General features: G+C 45.0%; 1 protein-coding gene across 2 annotated transcripts; it reads left to right on the top strand.

The window, feature by feature from the left end:
- The first annotated feature begins 267 nt into the window (after nt 1-267).
- Nucleotides 268-13,821, top strand: RHBDD2 (rhomboid domain containing 2). 2 transcript variants are annotated; one of them, XM_036280838.1, is made up of 4 exons: nt 268-494; nt 2,552-2,959; nt 8,912-9,062; nt 12,019-13,821. In XM_036280838.1, exons 1-4 carry the CDS (start codon nt 317-319, stop codon nt 12,374-12,376), a joined length of 1,095 nt encoding a protein of 364 aa, XP_036136731.1. In that variant the 5' UTR covers nt 268-316; the 3' UTR covers nt 12,377-13,821. The 2 variants fall into 2 exon arrangements, with proteins under 2 accessions (XP_036136731.1, XP_036136732.1); XM_036280839.1 differs by lacking the exon at nt 2,552-2,959 and having other exon boundaries at nt 8,948-9,062.
- Nucleotides 13,822-14,794: the final 973 nt, after the last annotated feature.

The raw sequence follows: 14,794 nt of genomic DNA, 5'->3' as shown, positions 1-14,794 counted from the left end.
GAGGACCTGAGTTCTAATTCTGTCTTTGCCATTTAAATGAATTACCCTGGGACATCAGACCTGTGTGTGTGTGATGAGAGTGTGTGTGAGAGATGAGAGTGTGTGTGTGTGTGTGCGTGTGTGTGTGTGTCTGTGTCTGTGTGTAATGAGAGTCAAACCAGAGCCATGAGCCCCGATTGGGCAGCTGGATGAGGGCGGGGCCTGGGAAGGAGGGGCTTCCGGCCTCCTACGCCGCTGTTGCCAGGGGAGATAGCCGCAGAGCCGGAAGGAGCCGGCGAATAATCGGCGCCTAGCAGGCGCGGGAGTTGTGGCGGCAATGGCGGTCTCGGCACCTGGATGTCGGAACTGGTCCTTGTGTCCCGAGGTGCCATCCGCCACCTTCTTCACGGCACTGCTCTCGCTCCTGGTGTCCGGGCCCCGCCTGTTCCTTCTGCAGCCGCCCCTGCCGCCCTCCGGCCTCTCGCTGCGATCCGATTGCCTGCGCAACTGGCAAGGTGAGCGGGGCGGGGCCGGGCCCCTGGTGTCGGCCTTTTCTCTCCGACCTCGCCGGGCCCAGGGCTTCGGCCTCCGGGCACCCGCGCCAGAAGGCCTTACCCCAGCTGCCCCGTCTGTATCATCATTCTCTCCATCCGGAGAACCAGCCCCATATTTCACATCTTTGTCTTTCCAGAGCCCCATCTTCGTCGTCACTGTAATCTTTCGCCACCCTAATTTGTTCCCTGTCTCCCCCGGACTGATGAAGCCCCCCACGTACATTCGCTAGCGAACAGGTTTCATTGACCCACTCTCGCTTTTCAAGGAGAAGGATTTTTCCTCTCCCCTTCTCTTGTCATATGCACACTTAAGTCTGCTTTGGTGCCTAACTTCCACTGAAATTTTTTTCTCGCGCCTTCTCAAGACAGAGCTTTATCTGTGGCTACTCCTGTAAGTGTCCTGGCCTCTTGAGGTTTAGGATTTCTTTTTAGTTTGTATCTATCTTAACCCTGACTCAGAGAGGGGCATCTTTTGCCTTTGGGAGAGATGTTTGTTTTCTTTGGGGGAGAGAAATTTGGAGACCAATTAAGTATAAACATCTGCTGGTAAAATTCTCTTCTTTTCTGGGGAGGAAATGGGAAATTTGTATTACTCTTGACGTTTTGCAAAGCACACTCACATACATTAAACTCTTTTAATCCTCTCGATGATCCCATGATGTAGGCTTTATTATTGCTAATTATTTAGATGAGACTGAGGCTTAATGCAGAGAATCACAGAGCTAGTAAGTCATACAGTTGAGACAGAAACCAGATTTTTCTTTTTATCATGTGATGTTTTGGAACTGAAGCTTTGGGGTATATAATACCCAAATCATGTATAGAGTTGCTTCTAGAATCTTCACATTTATACTTGGAATTTTAGTTTTGGAAGTATTCAACACGTGACATACTCTTCAGATAATGAAACCTAACAGAGATGGCCTGACCGAGGATCATAGCCTGCCTCCCTGCTCAGATCTAAAACTTTCCCCCACCAGGACAAAGAGCATATCATAGACAGATGCAAAATGTCAGCCTAAACTGAACTCCTCTTTTTTCCTTAATTTACAGCTTCTCTGAGTGTGGGGTTCATGGACTTATGAGTATTAGATACATAAAAGACCTTTGAAGGCCTCAAGTATAATCTGTTACTTCACAATGAGGAAACAAGCCAGGAAGCCCTGTGACTTAACTAAGCTTAGCCAGTGACTTTACTAAGTTCAACCAGTTTGTACATAATGGAGCCAATATTCCACCCCAAGCCTTTAGGCTCCCAAGTCCAATATTACTACCACTTTACCAGTCCTCCTCCTTCAGTTTAATGCTTTGGCCTATGAGGACATAAAAGTACATAAGAGATGACTGCTTTTAGAAAAATAAAAGTGAAATTCTTTGCTGTCTTATTGCATATAAAGTGTCACTCTACCTTGTAGGATTGGGTAAACTCTTTCAAGGAAGACTTCTGAGTTTTATATCTATATTATTAGTGATACCTTTTATATCTAGATTATAGTGATAATATTTATAGGTGCAAAATAATTCATGGTCCCTTTTTTCTTCCTCTGAACAGCCACTATGGAAGGAGAGGTCAGGATTACAGCCGAGGAGACTGGCACACAGAGTGTTCAGGGACACCCACTCAATCCACCTTGAAGCTGTTACAATTAATTAACCCTCAAACTGCCTGGTGAGATAGGTCAGTATTAAAACCTACAAAGGGGGCATAAAGCACAAATTACAAATTTGAAGACCATCTCATGTTAAAAAGTGTTATTATTCCACATGGAAATCAGTCAGTGATAAGACTTACTCCAGGTGTGGGAAAGAGCAGGGATTTAAATGTTCATGCCTCTACTTTGAGTCTTGGGTTGTGATCATTGTTGCTTCCCACTACTTATCTTGGCTCCTAGCTGATTTTCACTGGTTCTCAGTGCTCTGTTATGGGAGCTACTCCCCCTTTTCTAGGTGGGTTGTAACCTATCTTTCCCACCTTGGAGCAACCCACTGTCAGGCCTCTAACCCAGCTCCCTCTGCAGTTTACAGGCTGGTGACCTACATCTTTGTCTATGAGAATCCAGTCTCCCTGCTCTGCGGTGCTATCATCATCTGGCGCTTTGCTGGGAATTTTGAGAGAACCGTTGGCACCGTCCGCCACTGCTTCTTCACCGTGATCTTCGCCCTCTTCTCCGCTATCATCTTCCTGTCATTTGAGGCCGTGTCATCGCTGTCGAAGCTGGGGGAGGTGGAGGATGCCAGAGGTTTCACCCCAGTAGCTTTTGCCATGCTGGGAGTCAACGCTGTCCGCTCTCGGATGAGGAGGGCCCTGGTATTTGGCATGGTTGTGCCCTCAATGGTGGTGCCATGGCTCCTGCTGTGTGCCTCCTGGCTCATTCCCCAGACTTCTTTTCTCAGTAATGTCTGTGGACTTGGAATTGGGCTAGCATGTATCCTTCCTAGAAGGGAATTACGGAATGATGACATCCCAAAAGGTGAACCAAGTTGAAGGGTCTGGAGGGGTCATGTAGGTAGAGCCATGGGCTCAGATATAGGTAATCAGGGTTCTAGCTTTCAGCTTCGAAAACCATGTGGCCTTTGGTGGCCTTTGCTTTCCTCTTCTAGGCTAGAATTTCCTCATCTGGAAAATATTAACATGACTATCTTTTCATGCCAGTACTATGTTAGTAAAATAGTCTGACTTGATTTTTTTCCTTGTAAACTAGGTATAAATGTACATTTGACTTATTATGTTAAGAGTTTTCACTGGAAGAATCTGAAATACCCGTGAGCTACAGATATTCCGTGAAAAGAATAGGAAACAGGTTTGTTCGTCTTAGTTTTTGTTTGGTTTAGTCTTTTTCTCATTAAAAAAATAAAAGACTTTTCTTTTTATAGGCCTTTACCATATGGATGGTTAAAAACTTAGTATAAAAGCCTTACATTCCTTGTATAAATATTCTGGCAATTAGGGTGGGGAATATAAAATACAAAGTGAGTTACTTTATTAAACATCAAATTGGTAGTGTTGGGGTTAGACAGGTGCATTCCTAAAATCTCTTTTAATTTGTAGTTAAATTAGCTGTTAGGGTAGGTAGTATATAAATAATACACATTGATAATAGCTATTTTTTTACATTTTAATTTAATTTTATTGCTTTTATTTTATTTTTTGTTTGTTCTTTCAGATAGAGCGGGAGGGAGAGAGGAGGGAAGAGAGAGAGAGAAACATCGATGTGAGAGAGATACATCAACTGGTTGCCACCCACCCACACGACCCCAACTGGGGTGGAGACAAACTACAATCGAGGTACATGTCCTTAGTGAGAACCGAACCCAGGACTCTCTGGTCCACAGGCTGACCCTCCAACTGCTCAGCCAAACTGGCTAGGGCTAATTTTATTGCTTTTAAACCTTTTTCCTAATATGGAATTTTAAAGCAAATACTCCCCTATAAGCTCTGCTTTGGCTGCATTCCACACTTTTTAATAAAAGATATAAGTATTTTCTAATTTTCCTTGGGATTTCTTCTTTGACCCAGGGGTTATTTATGAGTTGCTTAATTTATAAATATTTGGTGATTTTCCAGATTTCTTTTTGTTATTGATTTCTAGTTTTATTTCATGAGATAAGAGAAGATTCTTTGTAATATAGTCCTTTTAAATTGGTTCTGACCCAGCATTTGATACATCTTAGTGAATGTTCTATGTGTATGTGAAAAGAATATGCATTCTGCAGTTGGTGGGTAGGTATAGTGTCCAATATATGTCAGTCAGGTGAAGGTGTTGAAGTCGTTCAAGCCTTCTATATCCTTATAATTGTTTTCTCAATTACTGGGAGGACTATTGAAATCTCCAAGTAAAATTGTGGATTTTTGTATTTTTTCCTTTCAGTTCTCGTTAGTTTTTGCTTCAAGTATTTTGAAACTTATTGAATGCATACACGTTTAGGATTCTTTAAATGTTTTTATTGATTTTTTTAGAGAGAGAGGAAGGAAGAGATAGAAACATTGATGTCAGAGAGAAACATCAGTCAGCTGCCTCCTGCATATCCCCTACTGGGGACAGAGCCTGCAAACTGGTCATGTGCCCTGACTGGGAATTGAATCAGGATCTTTGAGTCCATGGGATGATGCTCAATCCACTGAGCCACATCAGCTGGACAAACCACAACCGAGGTACGTGCCCTTGACTGGAATCGAACCTTCAACTCTTCAGTCCACAGACCAACGCTCCCACCACTGAGTCAAACCGGCCAGGGCCATTGCTATTACTTTTGGTTTAATGCTATTACTTTTGTTTTAAATAGTCAATTATTTTTTATTTTATTTATTTATTTTTTTATCCTCACCGAGGACATTTTTCCATTCTTTGTTCAGATAGAGTGGGAGGGAGAGAGGGAAGGAGGGAGGGAGAGAGAGAGAGAAACATTGACATGAAAGGGATACATTGGCCCTTTCATGGAAAAATGTCCTCAGGTGAGGATAAAAAAAAAAAAAAGAAAGGGATACATCGAATGGCTGACTCCCGCACGACCCAACCAGGGCTGGAGACAGACTGCAACCACAGTACATGTCCTTAGCAGGAACCAAACCTGGGTCTCTCTGGACTGCAGGCCAACACTCTAACTGCTGAGTCAAACTGGCCAGGGCTCAGTTATTTTTTTAAATTAAAAAAGCAACATTTACTCACATATTTACCATTTCTAGTTCTCATCATTCTTTTGTGTAGATCCAAATTTCCATCTGGTATTTTCCTCTACCCTGAAGAACTTCCTTTAACATTTCTGATACAGTGGATATGCTGGTGACATATTCTTTCAGCTTTTGGTTATCAGAAAATGCCTTTATATCACTAAATATAGAATTTTAACCTTATCTGATCTCCTTTCACTTTTTTTTTTTTTAATCCTCACTCGAGGATATTTTTCTATTTTATCTTCAGATAGAGTGGGAGGGAGGGAGAGAGAGAGAAACATCAATGTGAGAGGGACACAGCAACTGGTTGCCTCCCACACAACCCCAACCAGGGCTGGGGATGAACCGCACTGAGGTGCATGCCCTTGACCAGAATCAAACCCATGACTCTTTGGTCCATGGGCCAATGCTCTAACTGTTGAACCAAACCATCCAGGTTCCTTTCACTTTTTAAAAAATTTATTGATTGATTGATTTTAGAGAGAGAGAGAAACATTGATTTATTGTTCCACTTATTAATGCATTTATTGGTTGCTTCTAATATGTGCCCTGACCAGGGATCAAACCCACAACCTTGGCGTATCCAGATGATGCTCTAACCAACTGAGCTACCTAGCCAGGTAGGGCTCCTTTCACTTTTAAAAATGACATTTCATTACTTCTGGTGTGTATTGTTTCTGATGAGAAATCAATAATTATTTTTTATTGTTTTCTTATATAATTAATTCACTTTTTTTCTCTGGCTCTTTTCATAATTTTTTATTATCATTAGTTTTTAGATATTTGTCATGTATCTTGGGGTTATTTTCTTTGTGTTTACCTTGCTTGGAGTCATTGATCTTGGAACTGTGAGTTTAGAGTTTTTCATCACATCTAAAAATATATATATCATTTTTTCTATTCTTTTATCTCCTCTCCTAGGGTGCCAATTACACACATGTTAGAATACTTGATATATTGTTCAGTGGGTCCTTGAAACTGTATTTATTTTTTTATTTTTTATATTTTAGCTTTTTTTTTTTTTTTACATTTTAGTTTGGATAGTTTCTATCACATTGCTTTCACATTTAAAGATCTTTTCTTCTGTAGTGTCTATTCTGCTGTTAAACATGTACAGTTAGTTTTTTGTCATGTTGCGTACTTCAACTCGAGGTTTCATTTGGTTCTTTTTTTTTTTTTATCCTCACTCAAGGACATTTTTCCATTTTCTGTTCAGATAGAGTGGGAGAGAGAGAGGGGAAGAGAGAGAGAGAGAAACATCGACATGAAAGGGACACAGCCCAGTGGCTACCACCTGCACGACCAACCAGGGCCGGGGACAAACTGCAGCCAAGGTACGTGCCCTTAGTGGGAACTGAACCCGTGTCTCTCCGGACTGCAGGCTGACGCTCTAACCACTGAGCCAAACCGGTCAGGGCCCATTTGGTTCTTTTTATATATATATATATATATATATATATATATATATATATGTTTTTATTGATTTTTTAGAGAGAAAGGAAGGGAGAGAGAGATAGAAACATTGATTGAGAGAGAAACACTGATCGGCTGCCTCCTGCTCACCCCTGACTGGGGAATGAGCCCACAACCAGTATATGTGACCTGACTGGGAATTGAACCCGTACCTCTCAGTCCTTGAGACGATGCTCAATCTTAGCCACACTGGCCAGGCCTGGTTCTTTTTGTAGTTTTTATTTCTGTATTGAGATTATTTCTTTGTTCCTTCATTATATTTATGGTTTTGATTAAACACATATATTTACACATTTATAAAAGCTGTTTAAAAATACTTGTCTGTTAATGTCATCATTTCTGTCATTTCTAGATCTGTTTCTTTTGACTGATTGATTATCCTCCTGATTATGGACCCCCATTTTCTTGCTACTTGTCTTGTAATTTTTTATTTTATGCTATGCATTATAAAGGCTATGTTACTGAGGGCTGAATTTTGTTCTTGCCCTTTAAAGTGTTTATTTTTTTTCCTGATAGTTAATTTACTTGTTAAGGTGTTTTCTTTTTTGGAGGTCTCTTCTGAATGCCCTGGGTGTTCAGTGAGTTCTCTTTACTCTGGTTAAAACTTGATCATGTCCCTGTCCTCTGTGAGCTGTAGGAGTTGTTAAGCTTATAGCTGTTGTTTCCTCAGTAGCTGTTCTTTGCCTGGCTTGAGGAGTTTCAGCCTATATATGTGCACGTTAGTATTCAGCTTAAGATCAGGGAACCCCTATGCATATTTCTGGAGGCCCTTCTCTGAACAGCTCCCTCCTCTCCATTTCTCTGACCTGTACTTTTTCTTCTCTGAACTCCCTCTCTCCATTTTAGCAAAAATGCTATACTATGCTTGGTTTCCCCTTTCTATGCTATAGTTTGGAAAGTGCCTCAAGCCAGAAAGCCAGCTTGATCTTGAGGCTCACTTCATTTGTTTCCCTTTTCTTAGGTAGTATTTGTTGTCCAAAGTCTGAAAACATGTGTGTAAAATATTATAGCCTGTTTTATAGTTGTTTATGGTGGGAGGACTAGTCTAGTATTACTACTTCATCAATCAGAAGTGGAACATGTCATTCTCCTTGAGATCATTCTGAAGTCATCAACCATGACAACTCCTGACTTCCTTATAGCATCGGTTATCACCTGAAATCAAATTTTGGAAATAGGCTGTCCTCCCTGAAAGAATTTAGAAATATACAAGGGCATATTTGGTTATCTCAGTGACTAAGTGCTACTGCCATTTAATGGCTAGTGGCCAGGGATGCTAAATGTCCAATAATGAGGGAAATAGGCCAGCTCAGCAAAGAATTGTCTTGCTAAAAATGCCAGTAGCATTCAAGTTAAAAACACTGCCTAAAGAAAAACTTTTATCTTGGTGCTTTCATTACGGAAGTCTTCTCTCCACCACCACTCTTCTTGCTATTGCTATTCACAATTTAGGGTTCAGCACACCTTACTTTCATAGAGAAAGCCTTCTCTCTAGACTAGGTTAGGGTCCCCAGCTGTGTCTTCCATAGATCAACTTTAGCTTAACACCACTTGTTCTACGTCAGTTTCTTATTCTTTGCCTGGCAATTATTACTTATTCCTTAGTTCCTGGTATATGTTAGATGTTCAGTAAATTTTTGTTGAAAGGATAGATGGAGGGAAAGGGAGGGATGAATGAATGAATGCTGAATCTTTGTGACTACCTAGACAGTAGTGGGTTGACACAGTCAGATGACCAGAGTATCATTGCATCACTGGGAGTAGTGACGGTGTAGGGGAAGTGCTGCCAAAGGGATCCACATGAGGCTCACTTGGTCATGTTGAGGCAAGGTGCCTTCTGTTTGGAACAGAAGTACAAGAAGATAGCAGTCCCCTCTATAAGGTATTAAGACAGCCTCCTGCCTCATCCCACTGCAAAGACAGTGGTGTGTGCTTGCTTATGACCAATTGCAGGGGTTAGAGGAGCTCAAGAAATAGGGAAGGTTGGCATAGGGGAAGGGGAAGTGTGAGCACCTCTCTGCCCTCTCCTTTTGCTGGGCTCTGTTCCCTCTGAGGTATGGGAGATGGAAACTCAACTCTTGTTTTCCCCTGAACTTGAAACACCAGTCAGAGTTTATGGTAGAGAAAGAACTAATGCCCCTATGTAATAAATGTGGGAACCTGTATTCCCTGGGGAGTGTTCAGCCTTCCTCTCTTTAGCTGCATCCAATTTTACTTAATACGCCAACCTCAGATGGCCTCACATACTGCTATTCCCTCGACCTCTCAGAACAAGTAGCATTGAAGCTCGACCAGAAGTTCCCTTTCAGCTTTATGAAGAGGATTCCGATATTCAAATACATCTCAGGCTCTTCAGCTGAAAGAAGGGCAGCCCAGAACCGGAAGTAAGTTACAGAACTTAAATCTTATTCTTAAAGCAGTTCCAGGGCCTATAGAAGGTGTGACTGGTTCAGTGTCATGGGAAAAAAAGAACAGGATGTTGTGGATAGCCCTGGGCCCAGGAAATCTATACACAGATGTTTTCTGAGCACTCTAGATTCTGCCCACCTGCATCTGAAGTAGGGCGGGAGCAGGAATGGGAGGGGAAGGCATTAGAGGCACTTGTGCATAAAGCACCTGTGAGTGACTTGTGGCAGACTGCTCGAGGGAGTGACCTGTCTGGTGTTACCAACGCTCAGCACTGGCAAGCATTGAGTCCTTTTGGGTTCTAGCGTGGCACACTGGTAAGAAGCAGAGACAGTCCACACAACTGACTTGGTGGCTTAGGAGGCAGCACAGCCTGAGACCTGAAAGGTAGAGTTTTCTTGGCCACCCAGCAAGAAAAGGTGAGGTTTACTGTTTTCTAGTCTAGGCTCATTAACTTTTTTTTTTTTCCCTCACCCGAGGACATTTTTTGCATTTATCTTCAGATAGAGCGGGAGGGAGAGAGGGGGAAGGGAGAGAGAAACATCGATGTGAGAGAGACACATCGACTGGTTGCCACCAACACAACCCCAACCTGGCCGGGGACAAACTGCAACCGAGGTACGTGCCCTTAGTGGGAACTGAACCTGGAACTCTCTGGTCCACGGGCTGACGCTCTAACCGCTGAGCCAAATTGGCCAGGGCTTTTTTGTTGTTGAAAGTATTACAGACGTACCCCTTTTTTCTCCATTGACCCCCTCCTTCCCATTCCTGCCTTCCCCATTTCAGTGTCCGTGTAGATTGGCTGTGCATATATACATATAAGTTCTTTGGTTTATCTCTTCCCTCCCCAGGCTCATTAACTCTCAATGAAGTGTTAGCCTCATTCCTTCCTTTCAGAGAGGAGGCCCCAAGAGGACACGAGTCTCCATGTAACACAGGCAGGAGAGCGCAGTCTAAAGCTAGGGTCTCCTGCTTCAAGGTCTTCCTTACTCCCTTTCCACCGTGCCACACTGCCGGCCTCTTACCCTCCTCTGGTTTCTGTCCATGTTGAGACTACACTGTAAGAGGTTTTCTTTCCTTCAACAGTTCCACCAAAAGGAAGGGGCTTATTGTGAAGTCAAGATGTCAGAGGCCTCTTTCTGCTTTCATCCATCTGTGGAGTAAATTTAGCCCTCCATGCCTGCCTGTAAATTGGAAGCTGCTCTTATTTCAGGAGGTGGACATTCTCAGCCTTCACTGGCTCAAGGCCCTTTGACCATTTTTTCTTCTTCTTTTTTTTATCCTCACCCGAGGACATTTTTCCATTTTTTTGTTCAGATAGAGTGGGAGGGAGAGAGAGAAAGAGAAGCATCGACGTGAAAGGGACACATCAAGTGGCTGCCACCCGCACAACCAACCAGGGCTGGGGACAAACTGCAACCGAGGTACGCGCCCCTAGCGGGAACAGAACCTGGGTCTCTCTGGACCGCAGGCCGACGCTCTAACCACTGAGCCAAACCAGCCAGGGCCCTTTGACTATTTTTTAAAGGCACATGTTTGAGGGAGGTGGGTAACTGCAAAAAACAAAAATGCATATTCACCCACTTTGCTTCAGGTAAGTAATTCCTAGGGTCTAAACATGTGGGAGACTGTAAATATACAGTGAGGTGAATTGTAGCTTTGGGTTTTTAATTGTTCTCATGGAATCTAGAGAGGACTTGTAGGGTCCTCGAGTACAGTCTCCCAGCCTCTGAAAGAGTTCCCTCTAAAACAGCTGGTGGTGGTCATGGTCACCCAGCCTTAACTTACACCCCCCGGTTTCTGGGAGCTCACTCTCCAAGGCAGCCCCTAATGAGAAAGCTTTTCCATGTTGAATTACAGTTACCTCTCTGTAACTTGATTCATTGGTGCCAAATGTGATCCTGCTTCACCATGACATACAGATCTGGATGAAGGACATGGTAACATTTCAGTTCTTCCCATGTTCCTCATGGTGTTTGGTCCCTCATCCTGGCCTTCCATAGGCCCCAGAACAGAATATGGTGTCAGAGGGCCTGACAGTGGCACGCAGGCAACATTATAACACGTGTGTGTGGGCAGTTGACATGGCTGTCTGGAGGAGGCTGTTGTCGAGCATCTGGTAGGCCAAAACCTCTACATGTTAAAACATCCCAGAAGAAATGCTGTTCAGTGTACCTTGCCTGTACTTACTTGTACATTTTATTTGTAAGGTCAGGTTTTAATTAAAATGTATACAGAAATCATCTAACAGAAATCAGTGGTGTTGACATTCGTTCTTCATATTTGGAACTTTGCACAAAAGTTCAGAGGATAAAACTTAGACTGTATCTCCTTTCACAGCCCCAGCCACGTGTGTTTGTGTTGGGGTCTTTAACCTCAGCACAGGTAGTTTACCCCCATCTGTCGCTGTGGTTTCTGCCAGCCAGGACTTTGAGCTGTGAGTGTTTATTCCTGAAATCACAGGTAGAAAATCTCACAGCAGACAAGGCCTGGGCCCAAGCCCTGTGTTACCCCATTGGAGCCTTCCCTCCCTCCTTCCGACAGGGATGGATCCTTTCTCTTTGGTAGAATTGCTGAGCCAGCCACTGACTACTGTGATCTGGTCCCCATCTCTCCATCTGGTTTGCAAACTCCTGTGAGTAGGTTACATTCTGGTGGTCTCAGTCACAAGCCCAATATACCTTCATCCTGCTGGCTTGCTGCAGTACCATGAGCGGGTTTTTGCCTCTCTGGGCATCTGTTTTCTGTTTGGTTGAGTTTTTAACCTTTCTCCCTGCTTGGTACTTAGAGCCAGTTACAGCAGGTGTCCAAAGCATGTTGTAATATCAAGCAGTACAGTGACCCCAAGCTTTTCTTATGTGTAGTGACAGCTCAGGGTGCTGTGTGCCTTAGCATTCTAGCTGAATGACCATTTTCTCTCTTATTCCATTCTAGGCTGAACCCTGTGCCCGGCTCCTACCCCACACAGAGCGGCCACCCTCAGCTATCCCCAAGCTACCCTGTGGCCCAGATGCAGCACGCCAGTGGCCAGAAACTAGCCTCCTGGCCAGCCTGTGCTCCTGGCCACATGCCCAGCCTGCCTCCCTACCAGCCTGCCTCTGGCCTGTGTTATGTGCAGAACCATTTTGGCACAACCCCTAACTCTTCCAGTGTCTACCCAGGTTCCACAGGGGCCTCCTTAGGGGTCCAGCTCCCTCCCCCACTCAACTGCCATGGCATTGAATATTCCGGGGCCCTGCCCACTCCAGAGACTTCAGGCTCCAAGGAGGGCTCAAGGGTCCTGATCCCCTGATGGGAAATTTCTAGGGAAATTATCTTACATTTCCACCTTCTGAAGAAGGTCCTCTCTGTGCTAAGGTTTTCTTGACAAAAAATTATTGAACACCTCTATGTGCCAGGCTCTGTGTTGAGTACTTTGATATATGTCCTTCTTTCATCCTCATGACAACTTTGTGAAGTACAGTTTATTGCCTCCAGTTTATAGCTGTAGAAGCAGGACTGAGTATATGAAGTCACCTAGCTCTGGAGTGGCACAGCCGGGGTTCTTGACTCCAGGCCTGGGGCTCCTCCCACCTACTGTCCTGCCTCCCAAAGAATGCATACCTAGGAGAAGAGTGCATTGGTTGTCCGTGGCTAGTTCCACTCTGCATTTCCTTCCTGTCACTCTATAGTGCTCTTGATTGTATAGTGTCTTTGTCTGCCCTTCAGGAGCTCCCAGCTAGTGGTTTCGGCAGTCCCCAGGCCTGTGGAGTGTTTTTCCCCTGCAGTGACCGCCCACTCCCCACCCCTTAAAACTTCTGCCCCAGAAGTAGAAGGACCAATGTGAACCTCAGCAGCACACTGGTGGATTCATAGTGTTGATTATCTTTGTATAAAGAAATAGCCTCCAACAACCTGCCGTTGGTCTCTGTCTCTGCGTTCTGGCTAGGGAATATGAAAAGCAGGATTTGGGCAAGGGTGATATAAGATGTGGTGGCAAAGAGGAGAGAGATAGCAGGGGTCAAGTCAGGCAAATGGCCTTCGCCCACTGGGGATCTGATATGGGAAATGAGTTGCAAAGGTACTGGGAGAGATGAAAGGGCAAACAGAAAGATTTGGCAACCTTGAGATTAGCGACAACAGGAAGCCACTACTCTGGGAGGAGGGCGTGTTGCCGGAGTTCCAAGTGGGACCACCATGAGAGGGGCCATCTGCAAGGCCTTATACCACAAAGTGATGCTAGCTTCTCTGCCTGTCATCTAACATCAGAGTCTCCCATGGGCCAAATTAACCAGGAACTTTTTGGCAAGTAAGCCCAGGAAATATAGTTTGGGATAGGAGGGTGACTCCTCTGATGTAAGACAGGACAGGAATATGAGCCATCGAGCACTTGACCAGCCTGAGGAGAGCACATGGCTTGTAAGAAGCCTTCAGCTGGAGCTCACCGCAGTGGGCGCACGTTGAGAAAGCGTGCCACGTTGCAGGTGTTTTCATGGCTATTATTACATGACATTTGTTAATTCCAGAAGCCGGATGGCCTACTCAGCTGACTGATAGGTTCTGGGTATTAGAAGTGAGTAAGACACCTACGAATCCACCCAGCCCAGATGAGGGCAGGCAGTGACGGGCACCTGGGTGACCTGCACTATATGAGGGGGTGAGGGATGAAGCTGAGAGGGTGACTCCCAGCTGGATTGTGCAGTAGGATTATCAGCCAGGGCATTGGGTGCTCAGACTACAGCTGGGTTTTGTCCGCAGTCACAGAGCAGGTCTGGCAGGGACTGGCCTGGGGCCTCTGTCTCTAACCATACCTGGTGCCTTTCCCATAGTGTCATTCGGTGAACGCAGGCTGCTGTGTTTTCCCGCCTGCTCCCAGTGTGGTAGGGGAACATCGCTTGTGTCTGGCCTTCCTGCATGGACTGTGCCGTGGAGCTGCAGAAGCCGTGGGCCTTGGAGATGGTCTGGCTCGAGGGTCCTCTCACAGGTCCCAAATAACAGACCTGTGAGGGTCCTCAGGTTGTTCAGTCCAACCATCTCCTTCAACCCTGGTTTTACTAATGGGGTTCTAGGGAGACAGGATGGGGCTAGCAGGGCAGCCAGCAGCAGCCCCTGACTTGGGCCCCTACCACAACTGCTGCTCTGAGACTGGTTCTTATCTGTTTGTTCCCCTGGACTTCCACTGGGCAGAGGTCAGAGGGGGCCGTTTCTCCCCTCAGTATACATTTTAGAGGACCTAAAGGGGATCCAAAGCCCCTCCCCCATTTGCCTATCGAATCATCCACTAGTGTGTCCCATGTCCAGAAACATCAAGTGTCTGCCAGTCCTCAGGCTGGGGCTAGACTAAGATGAAGGTACAGATCCACCCAAACCAGTGAGGGCAGAGTACCTCCAACACGAGGCTGACCGTCAATAAATATTTGTTGAACGAATGAACAGGTGATCTCTGCCTTTGTGGAGCTCAGGCTGGGGGAGGGAATGGACAAATTAAGAATTGTAATTCAGCAACAGGTGCTCAGAAGCCCCCCAGACCTGCCCGGAGAACTGGAGAGCAGGGCATCAGTCAGCTTCTGAGCACACACCCTTCCATGGAGAGTATGCTTTGGAGGGAGGGAAGGACGGCACCAAACATCATCTGGCTATTAAAAGAATGAAGAATACAGCACATTCAGCATAAGGGAAAGCCATTATTCCCTGAACTCCAAAAACCTCTGCTGTTCCCCAGGCAAGACAG

This window comes from Molossus molossus, unplaced genomic scaffold (assembly GCF_014108415.1).
Source record: "Molossus molossus isolate mMolMol1 unplaced genomic scaffold, mMolMol1.p scaffold_m16_p_3, whole genome shotgun sequence".
NCBI lineage: Eukaryota > Metazoa > Chordata > Mammalia > Chiroptera > Molossidae > Molossus > Molossus molossus.
This window is presented reverse-complemented; position numbering and strand designations above follow the sequence as displayed.

Bases quoted from the DNA above. Each gene is read 5' to 3' on its own strand.
- RHBDD2 (XM_036280838.1), top strand. From the start codon at position 317: ATGGCGGTCTCGGCACCTGGATGTCGGAACTGGTCCTTGTGTCCCGAG. The intron at 495-2,551 runs GTGAGCGGGGCG...CTCCCTCTGCAG, and splicing joins TTGCCTGCGCAACTGGCAAG to TTTACAGGCTGGTGACCTAC. The intron at 9,063-12,018 runs GTAAGTTACAGA...ATTCCATTCTAG, and splicing joins AGGGCAGCCCAGAACCGGAA to GCTGAACCCTGTGCCCGGCT.